Source organism: Ischnura elegans, chromosome 9, assembly GCF_921293095.1.
Source record: "Ischnura elegans chromosome 9, ioIscEleg1.1, whole genome shotgun sequence".
NCBI classification, from domain to species: Eukaryota; Metazoa; Arthropoda; class Insecta; order Odonata; family Coenagrionidae; genus Ischnura; species Ischnura elegans.
In genome coordinates this window covers 27,937,416-27,955,959 of record NC_060254.1, presented here as the reverse complement: position 1 = coordinate 27,955,959, position 18,544 = coordinate 27,937,416, and the positions used below count along the sequence as shown (strand labels likewise).

Genomic DNA, 18,544 nt, shown 5'->3' with positions numbered 1-18,544 from the left:
TTCAATTCCAACCCACTTCATTTGCATTTCCTTCGCTCAAAAGCTTTTCTATAGAGTGTAAAAGATATACATATTTCATCAAAATAAGAGGCCACATCCAGCTTGTATCTTAAAATCAATCATCAAGCCTTCTGTCAAATAGGTGAAGATCATTCTACTATCACACCAGGTTATAGTTTCTCAATGCCTAATTCTCCCAGTTTGTAGACAAGTGAGCTGCCCATCATCAGCAGGGATCAAGGGATCCAAGTGTATTCCATTTGTCATTACCAGTTTTTTCCCAAGAATCGACATACCGTATATGTCTGAATATAGTCCTCCCTTTTTTTCCAAAAATGCCTGAGGTAAAAATAAAGGGGGGGGGGACTATATTCAAATGCATTTATTTAACTTTTCCCGAAACTGAAGCCTCAAAATTAGGAGGGAGGGGACTATATTCAGAGAGGGACTATATTCGGAGAAATACGGTAAAATGAAACTTTTTGTGCGAGTTTCAAGACATTGCACCATTAACTTAAGTCACATCAGATTTAGCTGTCCTTGAAAACACAATTTAACCTTTTGGCTACAGCTCACTCTTGGGGAACCTACCTCTCACATGCGGTGAAAGTGCTAAGTGCACAGCAGGGAGGAGGAAAAGGTATGTTTGCAGCAGCCTGCTGTGCGAATGTGCTACATACATAAATGGCAGCGAAAGGATTAAATATCTTTATTATCTAAAGGAGAGGACAATACAAAAAGTTTCATTTTATCTCAATTTATTATGTTGTTCCATATTTGCTGAATAATAATTTTGAATGAATTTCAGGTTGATATCATTCTTCCCTCGATCGTATGATTACTTTGGTAACTGTCTCCTCATGGCTCACTGTCGCCCTGACTTTCAGAAGAAATATCTCCCACATTCTATGTTACAGTTCAGTGGTGTGATTATAGGGGGAAGTATGAGGGGATGGATCCCCCCCCCCCCCCAAGCCTCAGAGAAATAATAAAATTATTTAAAACTATCATCTAGTTTTGAAATATAATAATTGAAATTGGTTAACCCTTAGACTGCAGGAACATTTTTTGAAGTTTTGTAAGCTGACTGCAGGAAAAACGTTTTTAAACATTTGACCACTGCTCGACTACCTAAGGCAGTTTCCCAAAATTTTTATAGCTATCTGGGTAGAACCAAAGTGCACTTTCCCTCGACACTATGGCGATCGCTAATGCGGCTCTCCCCAGCCATCCCTCACGGCAGCGGGTGCCTACCGGGCATTTCCTATCATGCTGCCCATTTCTTATTGTTTCCTTCCCACTCCATACTGCTAACATGGCAATGACAAATGCCCAAATATACGCCCATCCATTGTTAAGAAAGAAAGAAGGGTTGCCCCGGATTAAAAGGGTCCACTCCATGTGAAACAGTTGGCCAGGCTAGAGGGAAATATATTTCTTGGTTCTCTCCCGCACAGGCTGGTAGCTAACTTCATGCATGTACTCCCGCCACCAAAGGGTTAAAGGTCATCCATTAATATCATAGCAGTGAGACGAGTCACTAAATACCGACAAGTGATGAACCCCCAGACCCATTGGCTGGGGAGGGGGGTTGCCCCCTATGCCCCAACATCCCCCCAAAACATATTCCTAGTTATGCTACTGTTACAGATGGTGTCTATTCCCCTGAAGTGTGTGTGTGACCATCTCTAGAAAGTCAGAAACGCTTGGGTATGCGACAGGCACATAGTTAGGGGGCTTTTGGGGGTACATGCTTACCAAAACATTTTTCTCTCATGGCGACTACTCATCCTTACCTCATGAGGAGACCACCAGCCCAGGGGCACATGTCATCTGACACTCCAGTATTTAATATCCATACATAGTTACATTTCATGATGTTTGAGAATGACCACATTGACTTTTACTTTCAGCATTATAAAAACAAAATATATAGCTGAGTTAATGAAATGTGTGTTTTTCCTTTGCGTACGAACTGACAACTTATAACAGTATAGGCAAACCGTTTACCACCAAAGCTCCTCCAAAGTTAATTTCTTGCTACGTGCCTGCAGGTATCATGATGGCCAGTCAATCAGGAAAGGCCAAGAGAAATAATACAACTAACCTAAGGAAGGAGGAATCTAAACCAGCCATCAATGATGACTGAAATTGCACATGGATTCATTGAAGCGTATGACCATAGAGTTTATATTACTGTTACTGTACAGTATTTATGCGTATGATGAATATGTATGTACCTGGAGAACCTAACCCTGAACTAAGGGTTACCTAACCTAAGGGTTAAATATGAAAGATTATCCTGTATTTTTCACTGGAAAAGCATGTGACAATACCTCAGGCCTTCTGAAAATTTGCACCACCATTTAAAGAGTTAACTTTAAATTGAAATGATCTGAGTATAATTTGCCCTTATTTCCAAATTCGAGTGATGGGAACTGTTTTCCCAACTACCAGCTTTGGTGTTCAAAGAAAGAGGGGCCAATTTTCTCCAGACCCTCATGATTGATAGAAAGGGTCCCTGAAGATAATTTTGCCTCAAGAAAATGCAGGCTTCATAGACAACTGTGGCTGCTTCCATTCCTCTTTAAAGTGCTGGAATCAACACAAAATATTCCCAACTTAAGCTTTTCATAAAGAAAACAAAATCTTGAATGAAGGCAGGACTTCCATTTCCAGGAAGGCTAAGTAACCAACAATAAACGAAGCAAGAAAGGTAAAGTCAGTTCAATTCATCTTTGAATTCAACTTATTACTACTAATGCAGTTAACACTCAAGGTAAAGAGGAATCTACAAATAGCAGTGGTGAAATAGTGCATGCATGATAGTGAGGCATTTGTAATGGTGGTAAAGTAGTCAAGAGGCATCATATATGTGAAAGATTAAAAGCATATCCTCGTTCATGAGGAATATGATTGAAAGAAGGAAGAGTGGGTGAAAAGAGCAGTCTCCGGAAAACCTGAAGAGGAAGATGGGATGATTTAATCCGGCAAATTCTCTAACACAATGATTAATAAGACAAACTGTTGAAGGACAAAATTAAATGGAAAATCTGCAAGAGAAAGTTTGGGATAATTTATAGAGAAAAGCAGTGAATAAAAGGGTCAATTAAGAATATTTTATTGCTTCAATGTGCTCCCCTCTTATAGACAAAAATCTCCAGAAATTAAGACATGGATAGCACAGGCGAGCACAAATGACTTTTCATAAATTGAATTCTCAATAATTATGGAGTTGGTCATATCTGTAGGGGAATGTACTTAGAGAATTGCGAAATTTAAGCATTCAGAGATTGGCATGTTGGATAGTTGAGTGATTGGCTTGCTTCCATCAAGCTAATCCCAGATTCGTTGAGATGATGTTAATTTTTTTAATATTTAGGAATCCTCATAATGATAAAATTAAGCCCCAAGTGTAAGGAAAAAAAACTTAAGAAGAATACACAAATTCAAAGTAAACTGACAGTATAATAGAACTATTTTAGGGCAAACCATTGAAGTATATGCATACCATTGAAGAATAGCTGTATGGATGAAAGGATCCTTTTCCAGTCGACTACCTTGAACAAGCACCTTTATTTTGCAATTAAGACAACTCAAATATTGTTCCACCGTTAAATAAATCCAGCACAATATGTTCGATAGTCCAAAAGACATTTAAAATTCAATATTTTCGCCTTCATAATATGTGAGTGTCGGAAAAATTGCAGTACTTGAACCGAAGAATGGAAGGGAGAATAATGTGAAAGGAGATGGGCAAGTCAAAAAGTGATTTAAAATTTTATTTTAGCACTTATCAAAGGAAATCGAATGCTATATTTCCCTATTTTTTTAACTATACCTCCACGTTCACAACAAATACTCCACAAATTGAGAATTTAATAACTATTTCATAACTACAGCAAAAATCGTTTTTTCTTTGTTATGCGCTCAAACAATATTCATCTGTTTTTAAAAAATCAGTGTCATCATCTCAGGGAAAATGTTATGGGCTACAGAATTTCCTAAAGTATTATGGTATTGACATTGAAATTGGCAATTGATTGTGAGGAGTGACGGCTAAAAACTTTCATCTGGTTGCTTGATCGAAAAATTACTGCTGTCTTCGTCGTCGAAATTATCTCGAGTCACCAACTGGAGAAGATAGCAAAATGAATTGGTTCCAAGGCTCTATCGGAGAGGCTATAGTCGCCTCTAAATCCAAGCAAGCATTATTTGTTGTCTTCATTGCAGGTGAAATTCTGTTTCAAGGGCATCTTTAATACTATTTACTTGGTCTTTAGTAGTTGGAATATTTGTATTTTTTTCCTTTCATGAAGGTGACGATGGTGCATCGAAGAGCACTACGGCTGCCATAGAAAGCCGTGAGGTGTCTTCAAAACTTGGAAGTGATGATTTTGTTGCCATTAGACTCGAAAGTGGTTCGGAACCGTACAGGCAGTTCGTCCAAATATGTATCCTTTCCTTCAGTCATGTAAGAACTTGAATTCAATCCCATGAGAGTTGGTTGTGTTCAATTTTTATGCCATTTTTATGTTTCTGACATTCGATTGAAGGTGAATTGAATTACTGATTATGTTTTAAGTTCAGTGAATGACCATTTTTGTCTGTGTACGTGAGCAATAGCTGTGATTATCATTACTTAAATCAGCTACTGGCGTTCTTACAGTTCACAGGTTAACTAAAGCCAGTAAATTCAGTTAATTTCAGCATTCCTCATTACGAAGAGAATTATTTATCGTATAAGCGAATCAGTTTTTGTCTGAAGGCAGAACACTAAGTATTAGTTTCCGTCGTGCACAAGCATGAACTGAGACACTGCAGACGTAATTTTAGTTCGTTATTTTACAAGTTGCTCCCGAAAACCTTAATGCCCTAGGTCTCCGTGAATATTATTAGTACTTGTAAACTATTGGTCATGCTGTCCTATTCCATCAGTATTGTCGCTCTTACGTTACTTGTGCCATTTTACAGTATGAAATTTATATTTGATATCATAAAATGGTTGTCAAGCATTGTTGTTACCTTTTTTGATGCTATTTCCTGTTTTTATAAATGCTCTAGTATGTATTTTCAACCATTTTCATGCTTAATTTAAATGCTAAGAAGTAATAACCATGTTAAGAGGGAACATTGTTTAAAGATTATGTGATAACAAATTAAGAAGGGAGGCGGAGGAATTGAAAGTGATGGAGATTAAATATAAATGGTGTATAATAGGTTGGTTTTTTAGTATTGGGAAATAGAATTTTAAAATGAAATAGGATTTGGCGCCTTTAGAAGTTTTCTAAGTTCCACCTCTAGGCCAAGATCCAATTCTGTTGATATTTATATCCTCTACATCAGGATTATTTTCAAAGTGAAATGATTTTCATCCTTGGAATTGTCCTATATAGGTGCTTCAAGTAGTTTTTTGCTTTAAGAAGTTTTCTCATGTCGTTCAGTAAGTCTGGGCATCGGTTACATATCGAAAAAGGCATATGAAGCCGTTTCAGGCTTGATTTTGTGGAAGTTTGCTATGTCCACGATAAAAACACAAATGGTAATTTCCACACTATTTAATTGAACACTCTACGACCGACCATGGTTTCAACACTTCGTGTCATTGGTCGCGTTCAGCAGACTCGAAAGTTGCGGAACCGGTGAGACAATTTCTGCTGAACGCTCTCTGGTAGGTCACCGGTGTTACTGATCAGACGCCATTTTTTCCACCAGAGAAAATCATCGATCACTGGTTGGAACATGTTGAGAATCAATATGGCTGCGCCCAGTACTAGCAAGTCGTCTGGTGCTATAGTTGCAAAAAGACATGCTTACGGAGGAATGACATTTGAAATTCTGGATACTGAAGAAAAACAAGTAAAACTGGCTTCAGGTTTGTCATCGACTAAGTAAGCTATCGTCCTGAAAACGAGGGACTATCCTTTCGTAATAGTTTTCATTCCGCGGCCTATTTCTTCTGAGGCGTACGGCTTAGGGATTTCTTCTAAAGAATCTCGTCTCGCGTTGAATTAAACCGAACAAATTGTTCACAGTATCATCGTCTCCCGCAATTAAAATCGCTAGCGCTTCTAAAAGAATCTAAAATTCTAAAAGAATTCTAAAATAATAAAAAAAGAATTCTAAAAGAATCGCATTACCGCCCATTTTGAATGTTTCTGCTCTTTGGTCACGTGACTGATCACTGCTCAGCAACCGTTCAGCAGATCGCAATGACCGGTCGCTCACCGGTGAGGGATCTCTTGATCCTGGTGAGTATCTGCTGAACGCGACCATTGTCAAGGATCATCAGTCACTTGCCGTCATGGTTCAAGTGACTGGTGATTGGTCAATGGAGGTTCCAAAGTATGTCAAGGAAGCCCCCTGGTTGGCTGACATTTTTCCGTCTGTTTTCTTTTCTCCTCTTCTTAATTTTTACCACCAGCACCAGTTTTCAGGGACTGCTTAGGTTATAGCTCCTTTTTTTGTTTTTCTTTATTATATAAATTTCAATGGCTTCTTTGTAGACTCAGTTCCAATACCCAGCAGAGTTTTCTGGCATCATTGAAATTGATGAAGCTATTCATAGTGAAGCTGCGCTCACCAATCGCTGATTTTTTAATGTGTCACTGGTTCTAAAATCATGTGTACTGTGCGTAGCAAGGCTTTCGGGTTGACCTCCGTGATGATTCATCTTCATAACGACATTTTCGCTGGCGTTGCAGCTGGTGTCTTCAGGTTCAAAGTGTTTGATGCAGGTTTTTGCCCATCTTATATAGGCCTTGGTTTTGGCTAGGTGCGTTAGGATTGATCCGTTTGGGTAAGAGTCTCTTCCAGGCGTTTGAGAGCGAATAGCTGTCCACCCTGTTGAGAGTGGATGTTTTTGATATTTTGATAGCTTGAAAAACCAAAGAAGTTACAGAATTGACATTCATTTCCTCATTACGTATACTGTGATATTTGTGTGCCTATTTTTTGTTTCACTCCTTAACTATGACTGCAGATCAACTAGTCCCAATCCCATCTCTTTTCTTCATTGGTAAAAATGGTGAGCCTGTTGAAATACTGGCAGGAGAGAGGTCAGCATCTCAGCTTTGTGGCCACATAGACAAAGTTCTCGAAAAATGTGGCAAGGTAAGTCAAATAATCGAAATCTTATACCTTTTAAGAGTGTATTGCACTTTGGCTTTTAAAAACTCTAGATTTAGTGCTCCTTACAAATAGTGCAATAGTTTTTTAAGTAATTGATTATTATTCCTGGATTAAAACAATAAGAATCTGTGATAATTTTCTGGATTCTGTTGTTTGTTTACAATATGTTGATGTTGTGGTTATTCTAATGCATTTTGGGAAATTCGTTGTGTCATTATAGACCATAAAGAAAACTACACACCCATAATGAAGCTGGAAATATGTATCAGTCACTTCAAGCCTTCTCAGACTAGAGTTGACCTTTGACCTATTAGTTGTTATAAAAATAAAAATGGACTTTTTGTCATTTCTTATTTTTGCTAAGCATATACCAACCTAAAAATAATTGTTAGTTAATTTGTATATAATACTCAGTGTTATCAAACATTAATTTAATAATCTGGAATCATATTTCATACTACTGCAACAGCCATAGGCGGATCTAGGGGGGGCACGTGCCCCCTTCCCCCCCCAGACTGTTAAAAAGATGCAACATTTTTAATACGATCCCATTATCATTCGTCCGTTTTGTATTACGAGGTATCCTTGTGCCCCCCCCCCCCCCCCCCCCCAGAAAGAAATCCTGCATCCGCCCCTGGCAGCAGCTAATTTAATGGCAACTAATATGTAATTGAGTTCTACAAAAATATTAAATTTACCATTTCTTCCCTCATGGCACTCATTCACTCATCAGAATTACTCACAGTTGGCTTATGTAAGCAGTCAATGAATGTGTACAAATGTGCTTATAGCTCCAGCCTATCAATTACTATAAATTTAAACCTATATCCATTATTATAAATTTAATTTAGCGAGCTCCAGCTACGGATGCTGCTGCATCTTCGTCAGAGGGTGTTGCTTCAAAAGCAGAGTCTGCCACAACAGAAGCTGTTCCTGAAATTGTTCCTGTATCATCAGCTCCAGTGAATTCAGAAAAAGCTCCTGAAATAGAAAAGAGTCCTGCAGTCGTGGCCCCACCAGTTACAGAACAGTCTTTGGGAAGTACTTCCACGGCAACTGTTGAGGTGAAAGCTGAAGGTTCATCGGAGGTGGAAATGCAAGACGACAAAGTTCCTGAAAAAGGTTTTTATTCATGAATTTTATTAATTCTCTTGTTGTGGTGTTAATAATCTGTGGTGTGTGTGAATATCAAGTGTGAAGTTTGAATTGCTCAAAGTTTAACGAGTACACTACTCCCTCGTCCATGTAGGTTGTATATTATCTCTGACTTACCATTCTGCCAATTTATAGTGCTATTGTAGACTCATGTTATTACGAAGATCACGGGACTGAAAAACCAGAGGTTTGTAATAACGAAGTTGGTACGAATGTTACTTTTAGGAATCATCGAAAAAAACATACTTTGTCAAAATTTCTTGTCTCTCCCGTGCTTATAGTCGCACTGTGAAATGGCTTCAGAGACAAGTGTATAATATAAGCAATTATACCTCATGGAAATATATTAAAACAAGCACATTTATTTGATTTTTCTCAATAGAAGAATGAGGTATGATGAAATCGAGGGTTGATATCTTCCCAAACACTGTAAGTCCTCGACTTATGAACAACATGCATTCCGAGACCTAGCTCGTAAGTTGATAAACCTATGCAAGGCGGTTATGCTGCAGAGGTTATGAGGAGAGCGGTTATGCTGCAGAATGCAGTGCTGCTTCACAGTAGTGTGTTAACTCATGATTGTGACGAACTGATCCAGTCGGGCATGCGATGCAGCCGATGCCGAAAAAAATCGTCCGCAGGAAGGAAGAATGGGCGAAACACTGAACAGTTCCTGACATCACACCGAAATAAATGATACTTTGTTCAGATTATGCCCAAAGTGCAAGTTCCTCTACTACACCCATCCGATACTCCGTATCACATCGGCCAACTCGAAAGGCACCAAATTTGAAAATTTGGGCACGCTTGAATTTTTCGAACGTTCGTATCTCTGAAAGTTCATAAATCGAATGTGCGTAGGATGGGGAATAACTGTACGTCAATTTACAAGCAGTAATGAGTGGGTCACCTTGATTCTACAGGAATGAAGCTTATCATTTGATGTTGTCGGCATAATGAAGTATCTCCTACTGAAGAAAGAACCATAAATTACACTTTTGGGTACAGTACACAAGGAGAACTGAAATGTAGCGTAGTGCACATCCACCTAAATGCCATTGCTTATTCGTGGAATTTTGTATTAAAGTTCATATTGTAACCGCCGGGACCGAGACTGAGGGTCGTAATTTAGTAATAATGTTTTTTTTTACTATAGATTGGATAGGTCTTTTCTTTGGGAACAACGATTTACTTCGTAATGATAAGAACTTTGTGGTAAGGTTGTTTGTATTAACAAGAGTCTATTGTGTCAATATTTATGCACTAGTCGTTGTAGGTTATGGGCACATTCATCTGTTACTTTCTTCTGCTTTGTTTTTTTCTTTCCTTATTAGTACTGTCTAGTTTATTTTCTCCTATACTTATACCTAACGCTTGCTTTAACATTTACCAAACAGTGGGGTTGATCAAGCGCTTGCTTATTTGGGTTTTCCTGTTATATTTTTTTTGCCTCTGGCCATCTATTTTTCTCTTCCTATCATTAATTGTGAAAGCTGAGTATGGTATCTTAACACTTGGGCTGCATGCCTAGCTAAGGATACCAACTTAGTATATATACCATGCGCTAACTCAAATACATCTTCAGGATGTTCTAGCAAACCGGAACCTACCTACGTATGATCAAAGTTCTTGTAGTCTAATGCAGTTGTCTTCGAGCTATAAAGCAAAACAAATCGCTTGGTGCTGTGTTGTGCTGAAGGATATGCATAAAAGTTATGGATAAAATGGTAATGACCATCTTAGATAGTTCAAGCGTTGCTTGGAGAATCATCGTGTTTGTAGGAAGTTTGGAGGCATTACTTCGGTGTTGAAATGGAGAATGAAATGTGTCGACAAAGAGCTTCAATTTTTTTTAGTACATTATGTTACATACTTAAATTATGCATTAAGGAACAGAAATACTAAATGAGACTCTCTCAGGGGGAGGGCCCTTTAACTTTGAAACACTATTTAAAATTATCAGTAGGGCATGGACATAAATGCAGTTAAACCTTGATTTGATGCAGTTGGGGCAACCAAACTGGGAATCATTAAAGTATACTGTGATGTGGGTATACATGACCCTGAAATGATTGAAATAAAAATTAAGCATCTCATAAAAGATATTATTTAGATCATTTCAGGAATAATAACTCAAAAATTTAGGCTATTTTGATAAAATAATCCAAAGCATATACACATGACTCATAACTGCCCGTAGGACATAAGAGCAAAATGGAGCAATATTTTCCCTAAAATTAACTTCCTAACAATCGGTTAGCAATTAGCAACGTGCAATTGATACTCATCACTCCATGTTAATTTCACTTCCGACAGATTGCTAGCAATTGCTGCTACTGAGCTCTAGTAGTGAATGTTTTCCGAAGATTGAATCTCTTGTAATAGTGGATGCCTACTCCAAAAGGGGTTTGTCTTAACTGTATTTTTTTACATGCTAATCATGGGTCAGTTGATGGTGCCCCTGTAATTTCTCATTTTGGTAGGGATCTTGCGACAGGCCATACTCATACTAATGTGACTCCACTGTAACAGATAGTTAATGATGGTATGTGATCCAATCAATAGGTAAAGGCATTAATTGGTTAAATTGCTTCATTATAAATTTTAAAAACTTGGTAAATTTCACATATTTATAATTTTGGAGGACTGGTTTTGTATGTTGCACAAGAGTTTCAAATGTCATGCCGTGAAAAAACTGGCCATGATGTAAAATTATATAAGTTTTTATTTAAAGTGTTATTTTTTTCTATTTATCTGATGAAAGCATTCCTGCAGAGTTCATTCAAACCTCTGAATTTTCCATCTCATGAAATTTGTTATAACTTCTCGTGTATATATATACCGTATTTCTCCGAATATAGTCCCCTTCTGAATGTAGTCCCCCCCCCCCAAATTTTGAGGCTTCAGTTTCGGGAAAAGTGAAAAAAATGCGTTTGAATATAGTCCCCCCCCCTTTACTTTTACCGTGGGCAGTTTTGGAAAAAAAGGGGGGACTATATTCAGACGTATACAGTATATTCCATGTATATAGCTATGTTAGAGTTATTTCTTGCACATTGGTCTGAATTTAGTTTCCATCAAGTGGTAACTTTTTTAAAAGAATAGATGTGAAAATTTTAGGGAAGTTAAGGCTGTGTCAGCATTTACTTCAGGAATAGGGCAGGGTTGCATGCAAATGAATGTGGTATGCTCCTTCAATTCCTGCATGCTATAAAATTATTTTTTCTCCTTGATGCTTTTTTACTTTGGCTTAAACATTTTATTTTCCAGGCATCTGATGGGTGGTGGCAGTTTACCTTGTTGATCAAATCATTTGTGAAAGATGCTGTTGATAATTTATACTCTGTGGTTCTTTTTGTGTAGAAGTCCAATAATATTTGTCCATGTATTTATTACAATAAGCCATCTGTGTTTGTTCCTAATGTATTATAATCTTGGTCTATCGTTCTCAAAAGTAAACATCCTACTTAGCTAAATTTTTAATTTTGTAATGATGTTCATATATTGTCATACTTATTCTTTGGTAGTGGATATTTCTTGAAATATCAATGACTGAAATTATTTGTGGAAAAGTGACCAATAAATCTGTTTATCAAATATGAAAGAATTATCTCAATCACATTTAGGCTAAATGCGATAGGAATATAGGAGAATAGTAATCCACATTTAACATTTTTAATTTTAAAAATGCTGCATTCTTTTTCATGTTATGCAGTCATTATTGAGAATGTTTAATTAATAAATTCATACTTGTAAGTTTTGTTGGCCTCAGGGTCCATCTGATGCGTACACTTTTTCATTTCTTTGTTGAATATCTTACCCATGCATGTTATATCAGTCGCAATTTCTTGCAGCTTGCTCTTTTTTACTTAAGTGACATCAGCATAATGTCTGCATTATATTTTTTGCGAAATAATATCAAGTTAATAGCTTTTCTTGTACAACCAAATTTAATTTAAAAAGTTTTTATTGCAGTGCCGTTGATTCACTCATTACACCCATGTCTCGTATAGCGCAATTTCGATTAGCGCAATTTCGATATAGCGCAAATTCTTTCCTCGGGGAAACATTGCAACGCAGTGTAGCCTAATCAAAATTTTTAAACGCTCTCGTGATAAAACGTGAACTTGCGCTAAGTACACACGTAATTTCTATCAATTTACGCATATTAATATTATTTCTTGCCTCAAATCTTCTTTTTTGTTTATATATTAATCGAAATTCATTGCTGTGCAATTGCCAAAAGTATTACTCGTCATTGGGTCCGGATAGCCGGCCTACCGAAGATTTATCTCGTCTCCTTAACAGAATGATAATAAATAATTTAGATCGTTAATTAAGCGTGGGGCTAGTGGAAATGAGTTTTTTTTCAGCAATACGGTTTGAGACGTATTTTTGCCGTCGTAGGTTACCGGGCGATTGACTTCCAGGTAGGTCTAGGCCGTCTACGCTAAAGCCTTCAAGGTCATCGGTATTCACGGGGGAGAAATGGAGCGGTGGCCGAGTTGCGCATGAATAGCATCAACACATAAAAGGGTACGCTATAGAGCCTCAAACACAATGGCTTCGTTCCCTCCCCGCAGTCATAGGCCTTCTGCGTCTCAGGAATACAGTTCAGCAGAAGAAGGTGATTTAGATAGAGCCATACAGAGTAAAAACCAAGAGAATATGGCAAAAAATAGGAATGCGTGTAGAAAAATCAAGAATTTATCAAGAAAAACCATAAACCTAGAAGAGGACTTGAGAGAGGTCAATTGCTTTGAAAATGGAGAGCGTCAAAGCGATATTGCGTGGAAGTTTAAACTCACATGATGCCTTATTTTGAATAAAGACGAAGCTAAAATATCAGTGACCTCAGCCGCACCAACTTCAACCAAACGGTCTACACATACGGAAAGTTCATGGTGAATCAGTACAAAAAGACGAGAGTGGTAATCGCTCGGAGACATTTAGTGAAAGCGGTTGGTTCCAGAATTTAAACGGCAAGCAGGTATTTTCAGTGCGGCGCTATCAGGTGAATCTGCAAGTGTTGATAGCGCAGCCACCACAACATTTTCTGATGAACTCCAAGCTGTTATTGAAAGTGGCTCCTTTCCCCCTCAACTAGTTTTTAGTGTTGATGAGACGATATTATTTTGGAAAAGAATGCATTCTCGTTCATTCATTTTCAGGGAAGGAAAACCTGGGTCAGGTTTCAAGGCATTTAAAGACTGTTTCACGTAGCTGCTAATGACTCGGAGGACTCCGCTAGCTATGAAATGGCATTTAAAGTAGCATTTTCTTGTCATTTCGATGAGCTACAAAAGGGCGTGGGTGACACAACAGTTGTTTTTAGACTAGTTTTAAAAATCGTCAACTGCCGGCAACGCATTACAATCCCCTGAGATAGCAGATGTTAGCCCACCCGCACGACAGGATGGAATTTCGAAAGCACGTAAGAATTTTTTTTAACGTGAATAAAAGTCTTTGAATGCGTGAATACTATCTTTAAAGATGTTTTAAACTATAAATATTTATAGAAATAATGTTTTCTAAGGCTTTTTATGGGAATATAGATGTTTTAGAGGAAATTCAATACCAAAGACCTATGCTACCAGGAACGCATCCCTATCTTCCCTATGTTAAAACGCTCTCGTTTAACGCAAATTCGTATAGCGCAAAGACCCCAAGGAACGCATCCCTTGCGCTATACGAGACATGGGTGTATATTCTTTCAATGACGTCGCACGCATAATACTCAAAATGGAACATTTTTTTAAACATAGGCAATTTTAATCACATCATTAAGATTGTTGAGAAGACGTTTTAGTGTAGATAATGAAGACATTGCATTGGATGATTGGAAAGGTCTTCCAAGGCAGGATCGTTCTACCACCTTCCACCTTTTTCATTTGCAGAAACAAATACGGTACATTATTTCACATAACTTCCACGAAATGTACGGGAACAATGAACATACACCAATGTGAGCATTTGAGGCATTAAATAACTGCGATACTGTTTTATCAGCAATAGTTTGAATTTTCTGCGGGAAATACAAAAACAATAGATTGATCACGTAAATGCACAACGTGCATAAAAAAAAGGCTTCGTCGGTTGTGCATTGGGATAATGTTGACTAAGCAATGCTTTGCATGATTTTTATTTAGTTCTGCACTTAGAAATTCAATGGCTTGTTGGTTAATAAGGTAAGGAAATTTAGTGATGCAACAAAAGCATCGCCTTTCATCTGAATTTATGCTTGCGTTTATCAGATAGAACTGTCTACATTACCGCACCTATCCTGTTCCTATATAAGTGTTGACAATGTGTTTATTGGATGTTATTTGCTCCACCTATGGTAAAGCGACAATTTAGTATTGCGATTGTTTATTTGAGTACCATAGGGTCTCGTTTTATCAAGGTTGCTCTGTATATCATTAGTAGATGATGACAAAGTGTGGTGAAACATAGTTATTTGACAAAATACGGAATAGTTTAAATAATTACAGGGTAGAACAATAATAAATTAAGGAATTATTGATCAATTAATCTCTGCATCCGCTATGCTAACTGGTGCCAAGATTCTTTGGAGTGCAGCATTTCCAAACTTAGCTTTTTCTTGGCTGATGGCAAGAAATTTTTGCTTTACATAACAGAAGTTACCAGGGATCTCTCTCAACCTCTCTAGTAGCTGCCAATGAAAATACATGTAATCATCTATGAAGCAGGCCCAGCATCCAGTGGAGTAGCAAGAGGGGTCCAAACCCCCTCCCACCAAACAAAAGTACTCTGCTTCATCATGAAAGACAACAAAATATTGAAAAACCATGAATTTACGAAAGATTTCTTTGAAAAATGAAGTGTTTTCGAATATGAAAAGTGTTTAGATTAGTTTAAAACCCTCTGCTTAGTACCCAATTTTTCAAAAAATTTCCCCCAGAACTACTAAATACTGCTACCAAGGTTATGGAATATCCCCTCCTTCCCCGAACGAAATTCTTGGGTGCACTACTGCCTATGTCTCACGGCAATACTTACCAGCAGTGGCATAGCCAGGTCTAGGAGGTCTGGATCCCCCCAAAATATAAAAACGCCGTTATTTTCCTTCATAAAAGAAAAAAATAATGAAAAATCATGAATTTACAAAATACATATTTCTTATTTGGAAATAATGGAATTCTTCAAATATGGAAACTCTTAAAATTAGTTTAAAACCCTGCAACTTTGTACCCTTTTCAGAACAAAATTCCTGGCTACACCACTGCTAATCAGTGGTGTTATAGCAAAATTAGCAGAGCCAGAACGCATTGTCCTTAACTTTTCTTACAAGTGAAATATTACTCTCTGTGTTTCAATTATTTCAGCAAATATAGAATAAACAAATAGAAAAAAAATGTTTTGGTTATGAATTTATACCAGAAATTTTGAGGTACCAAAATGACAAGAGTATTATTTGACTATTAAGTAATTTCTTAACCAGTGCCAGAATGGCATTCGGGCACGTTCTGGCACCATGACACTACTGGTACTAACGCTAGTCTCCCGCAAGACCTCCACACTCGAAGTGAGACCCAAACGATCACTCTGTGTCCCGGTTCACGTGGTGCCAACTGACCTCCTGTGCCCTGCTGCCCAAAACCACCAGAGCCATGCCATATCTACATTTTCACTAACACAGTCGGTCATTGCTGTGCTCCACCAAAGTTTTGCCGTTATAGCTGTCCGCCACAATGCTATTCTAAAATCGTAATGCAGGGTCTGCCTTGTGTAAATGCCAACGAGGTAAGTCTGGTGGTGGAGGAACAGAGTGATGCGTTCTCCGATCTACGAGTTTAAGACTGATGTGGGTGCCAACGACACTTTTTGACACTGACCCTCTTCCAACCCGGCAGCATGCGGTGGGGATGGGGTAAAATATAACTTTACTTTCCAGGAGTAGAGTTTTTTATGACGACGCAATCTTTGTGCGATGATGCCATGAAGGAACCTGATTCAATGTCAAATGCAAATGGCAGAAAGCAAATCACAAAATGTAATTATCACTAGGTATAGAATTATCGCTAACGATCTTCAGTTGTGTTAAAAACTGTAGTCAAGGTCGTAGTTTGATAAAAAACTCCATTCCCAGGAAGAAATGGAAAGAGAGGGAAGGTTTTCTGTCTTCCGGCAGCTATCGCATAGGTTGGTGAACTCGCCGATTTCACACCTTCAAATTGGTGGCAACAGCATGCGAAAATAGGCTGGTGGCGGTGATGTAGCTTGCCCGTGCCCAAGTCTAGTTTGAGTCCCAGCCAATAAGCAATGGTGGAGCATTTCAACAGCACTCGGCACTGAATTTACGAATTATGCCATCAAAAAGGCAAATTTGCATTTTAAATGTCATGAAAGTCCAGTCATCGTGCCTCTTTCACACTTATTCATGTGCATTCCATCCATATCGCATATGCATGTGCTATTTTCATGTATCACTTATGATTGGGAATAATTTTTTTTGTCTTTCTTGTCGGCTTGATTCCCTCCCCCTCACCCCCTAAATGCCTTGTGTTATTAATGGATGCTCCCTAATGTAATAATGATAATTTATTTGTCCTATGATCATTTGACACTAGATATGCATGGGTAATTCGGCAAATCCTGAAATTTTTGATAGGCGCAATGCATTATTATTTTTATTGCATTATTATTAATGCATTATTTTGAAAGCTCAATCACACATTCTACTTTTTCACTTGGAGTTTAAAAATTCCTTTAGAAAATAAAATATTTACGGAAAAAAACTTGTATGTATTTTCTCTGAATTCTTCAAGCTTAAATTTTGGATTAAAGCTTGAATAGTAGATGCTCACAAATCATCAAGGATATGGACATAAAGTCCATAATCAGCAGTGGTGGTGGTTACCAAAAAAGTTTGATGATGGTTTCTGTGCCTTCCGGTATTTTGAGATTAATATTGTTATTATTTAAATAATTTGATAATTTTTTTTTCCTGGCTGACATACAAGGAGCATATAAGCACTAGGAATTGGTATTAAACCCAGCCTCTTAGACAAAGGAAGACAGTTTGCGTCAGCTATGACATTGCTTATTAGCCTTATCACATGTTTTTGAATGTTATACTTGATAATGCTGAAATTGGCAATGTTATCTTTATTTATAAAACTATTTTAGGTGAGATGTGAGTGAATGAATGATCCTTTGTAGACTCTAAGTACTTGCACTTTTTATGAAAGGCATGTTTCAGCATTGTCACTAACTTGACAATTATGTAACAATGTCACAATGCATCGTGTCTAATATACTAGGGATGAGTCAATTCCACTTTTTTTCGATTCCAATTCCGATTCATTCAAATCGATTCCCGATTCTCGATTCCGATTCCATCAATTCTTATTCCTTCTAACAGGTGGGATTTTGATTTATCTGTAGCATTGCTGTCATTAAAATTTGAGAATTGAATGGAATAAAACAGCTAGGGATGGACGGATCCAGAATTTTTGATCTTTCGAATTGGATATTTTCGAATCCAAATGCATTTTCAAATTCCTGCCATTAAACAAAGTCATTATTCAAGTTTATTCTGGGTACATATAATCAATGGAATGCTTTTTAGATTTTCATACACATTTTAATATTTTTATAAAGTAAAAATTATTTTATGGGATTTCAAGTTGTTTTTTTAAAAACATCTTTACATACTCAGGGCCTAAACTGTTACGCTTGGGTTTGGAAATGAAAATAGGAAAAATCTTAGGATGAACCACTGACCAGAGGCGTAGCGAGAGGACCCCCAAAATATAAAAACACAATTACTTTCCTTCATAAAAGGAAACAAAATATTTAAAAATAATGAATTTACAAAAATGAAAAATGGAAAAAATGAATCTTTGAAAAATGAAGTTTTTTCTATTATGAAGGGTGTTAAAATTAGTTTGAAACCCTCTCCTTTGTACCCTGTTGTTTAATAATTTCCCCCACCTGGTTTTGGACCCCCCTTAACAAAATTCTCGGCTACCCCCCTGCCATCGACTGAATTCAAATTTTCCTCACGCACGTTTCCCCCGAATTTTTCTTTCTCATCACATACGGACTTGTGTTTCACCCGAAAATGCTTAAGCATGGTGAGGTGGATTTAGCATATCCTCGCGATAATTTACGCTACCGTGCACGCACACGGCATTCATTGGTTCTCCTTATCTCAATGGAAATGTTTATACACAATGAAAGACATTTTTATCGGTGTATCATTAAATTGAATTGCAACGGCGCAATTATCAAC

At 37.5% G+C, this 18,544-nt stretch overlaps 1 protein-coding gene across 1 annotated transcript in view; it reads left to right on the top strand.

The window, feature by feature from the left end:
* The first annotated feature begins 3,945 nt into the window (after positions 1 to 3,945).
* LOC124164905 (UBX domain-containing protein 4) overlaps positions 3,946 to 18,544 on the top strand; it is a 28,113-nt gene continuing 13,514 nt past the window's right edge. Inside the window, exons 1-4 of the mRNA XM_046542135.1 lie at positions 3,946 to 4,233; positions 4,320 to 4,454; positions 6,983 to 7,113; positions 7,983 to 8,253. Coding sequence (XP_046398091.1) covers positions 4,152 to 4,233; positions 4,320 to 4,454; positions 6,983 to 7,113; positions 7,983 to 8,253 — 619 coding nt within the window. The 5' untranslated portion in view covers positions 3,946 to 4,151. The remainder of the gene's footprint in view (positions 4,234 to 4,319; positions 4,455 to 6,982; positions 7,114 to 7,982; positions 8,254 to 18,544) is intronic.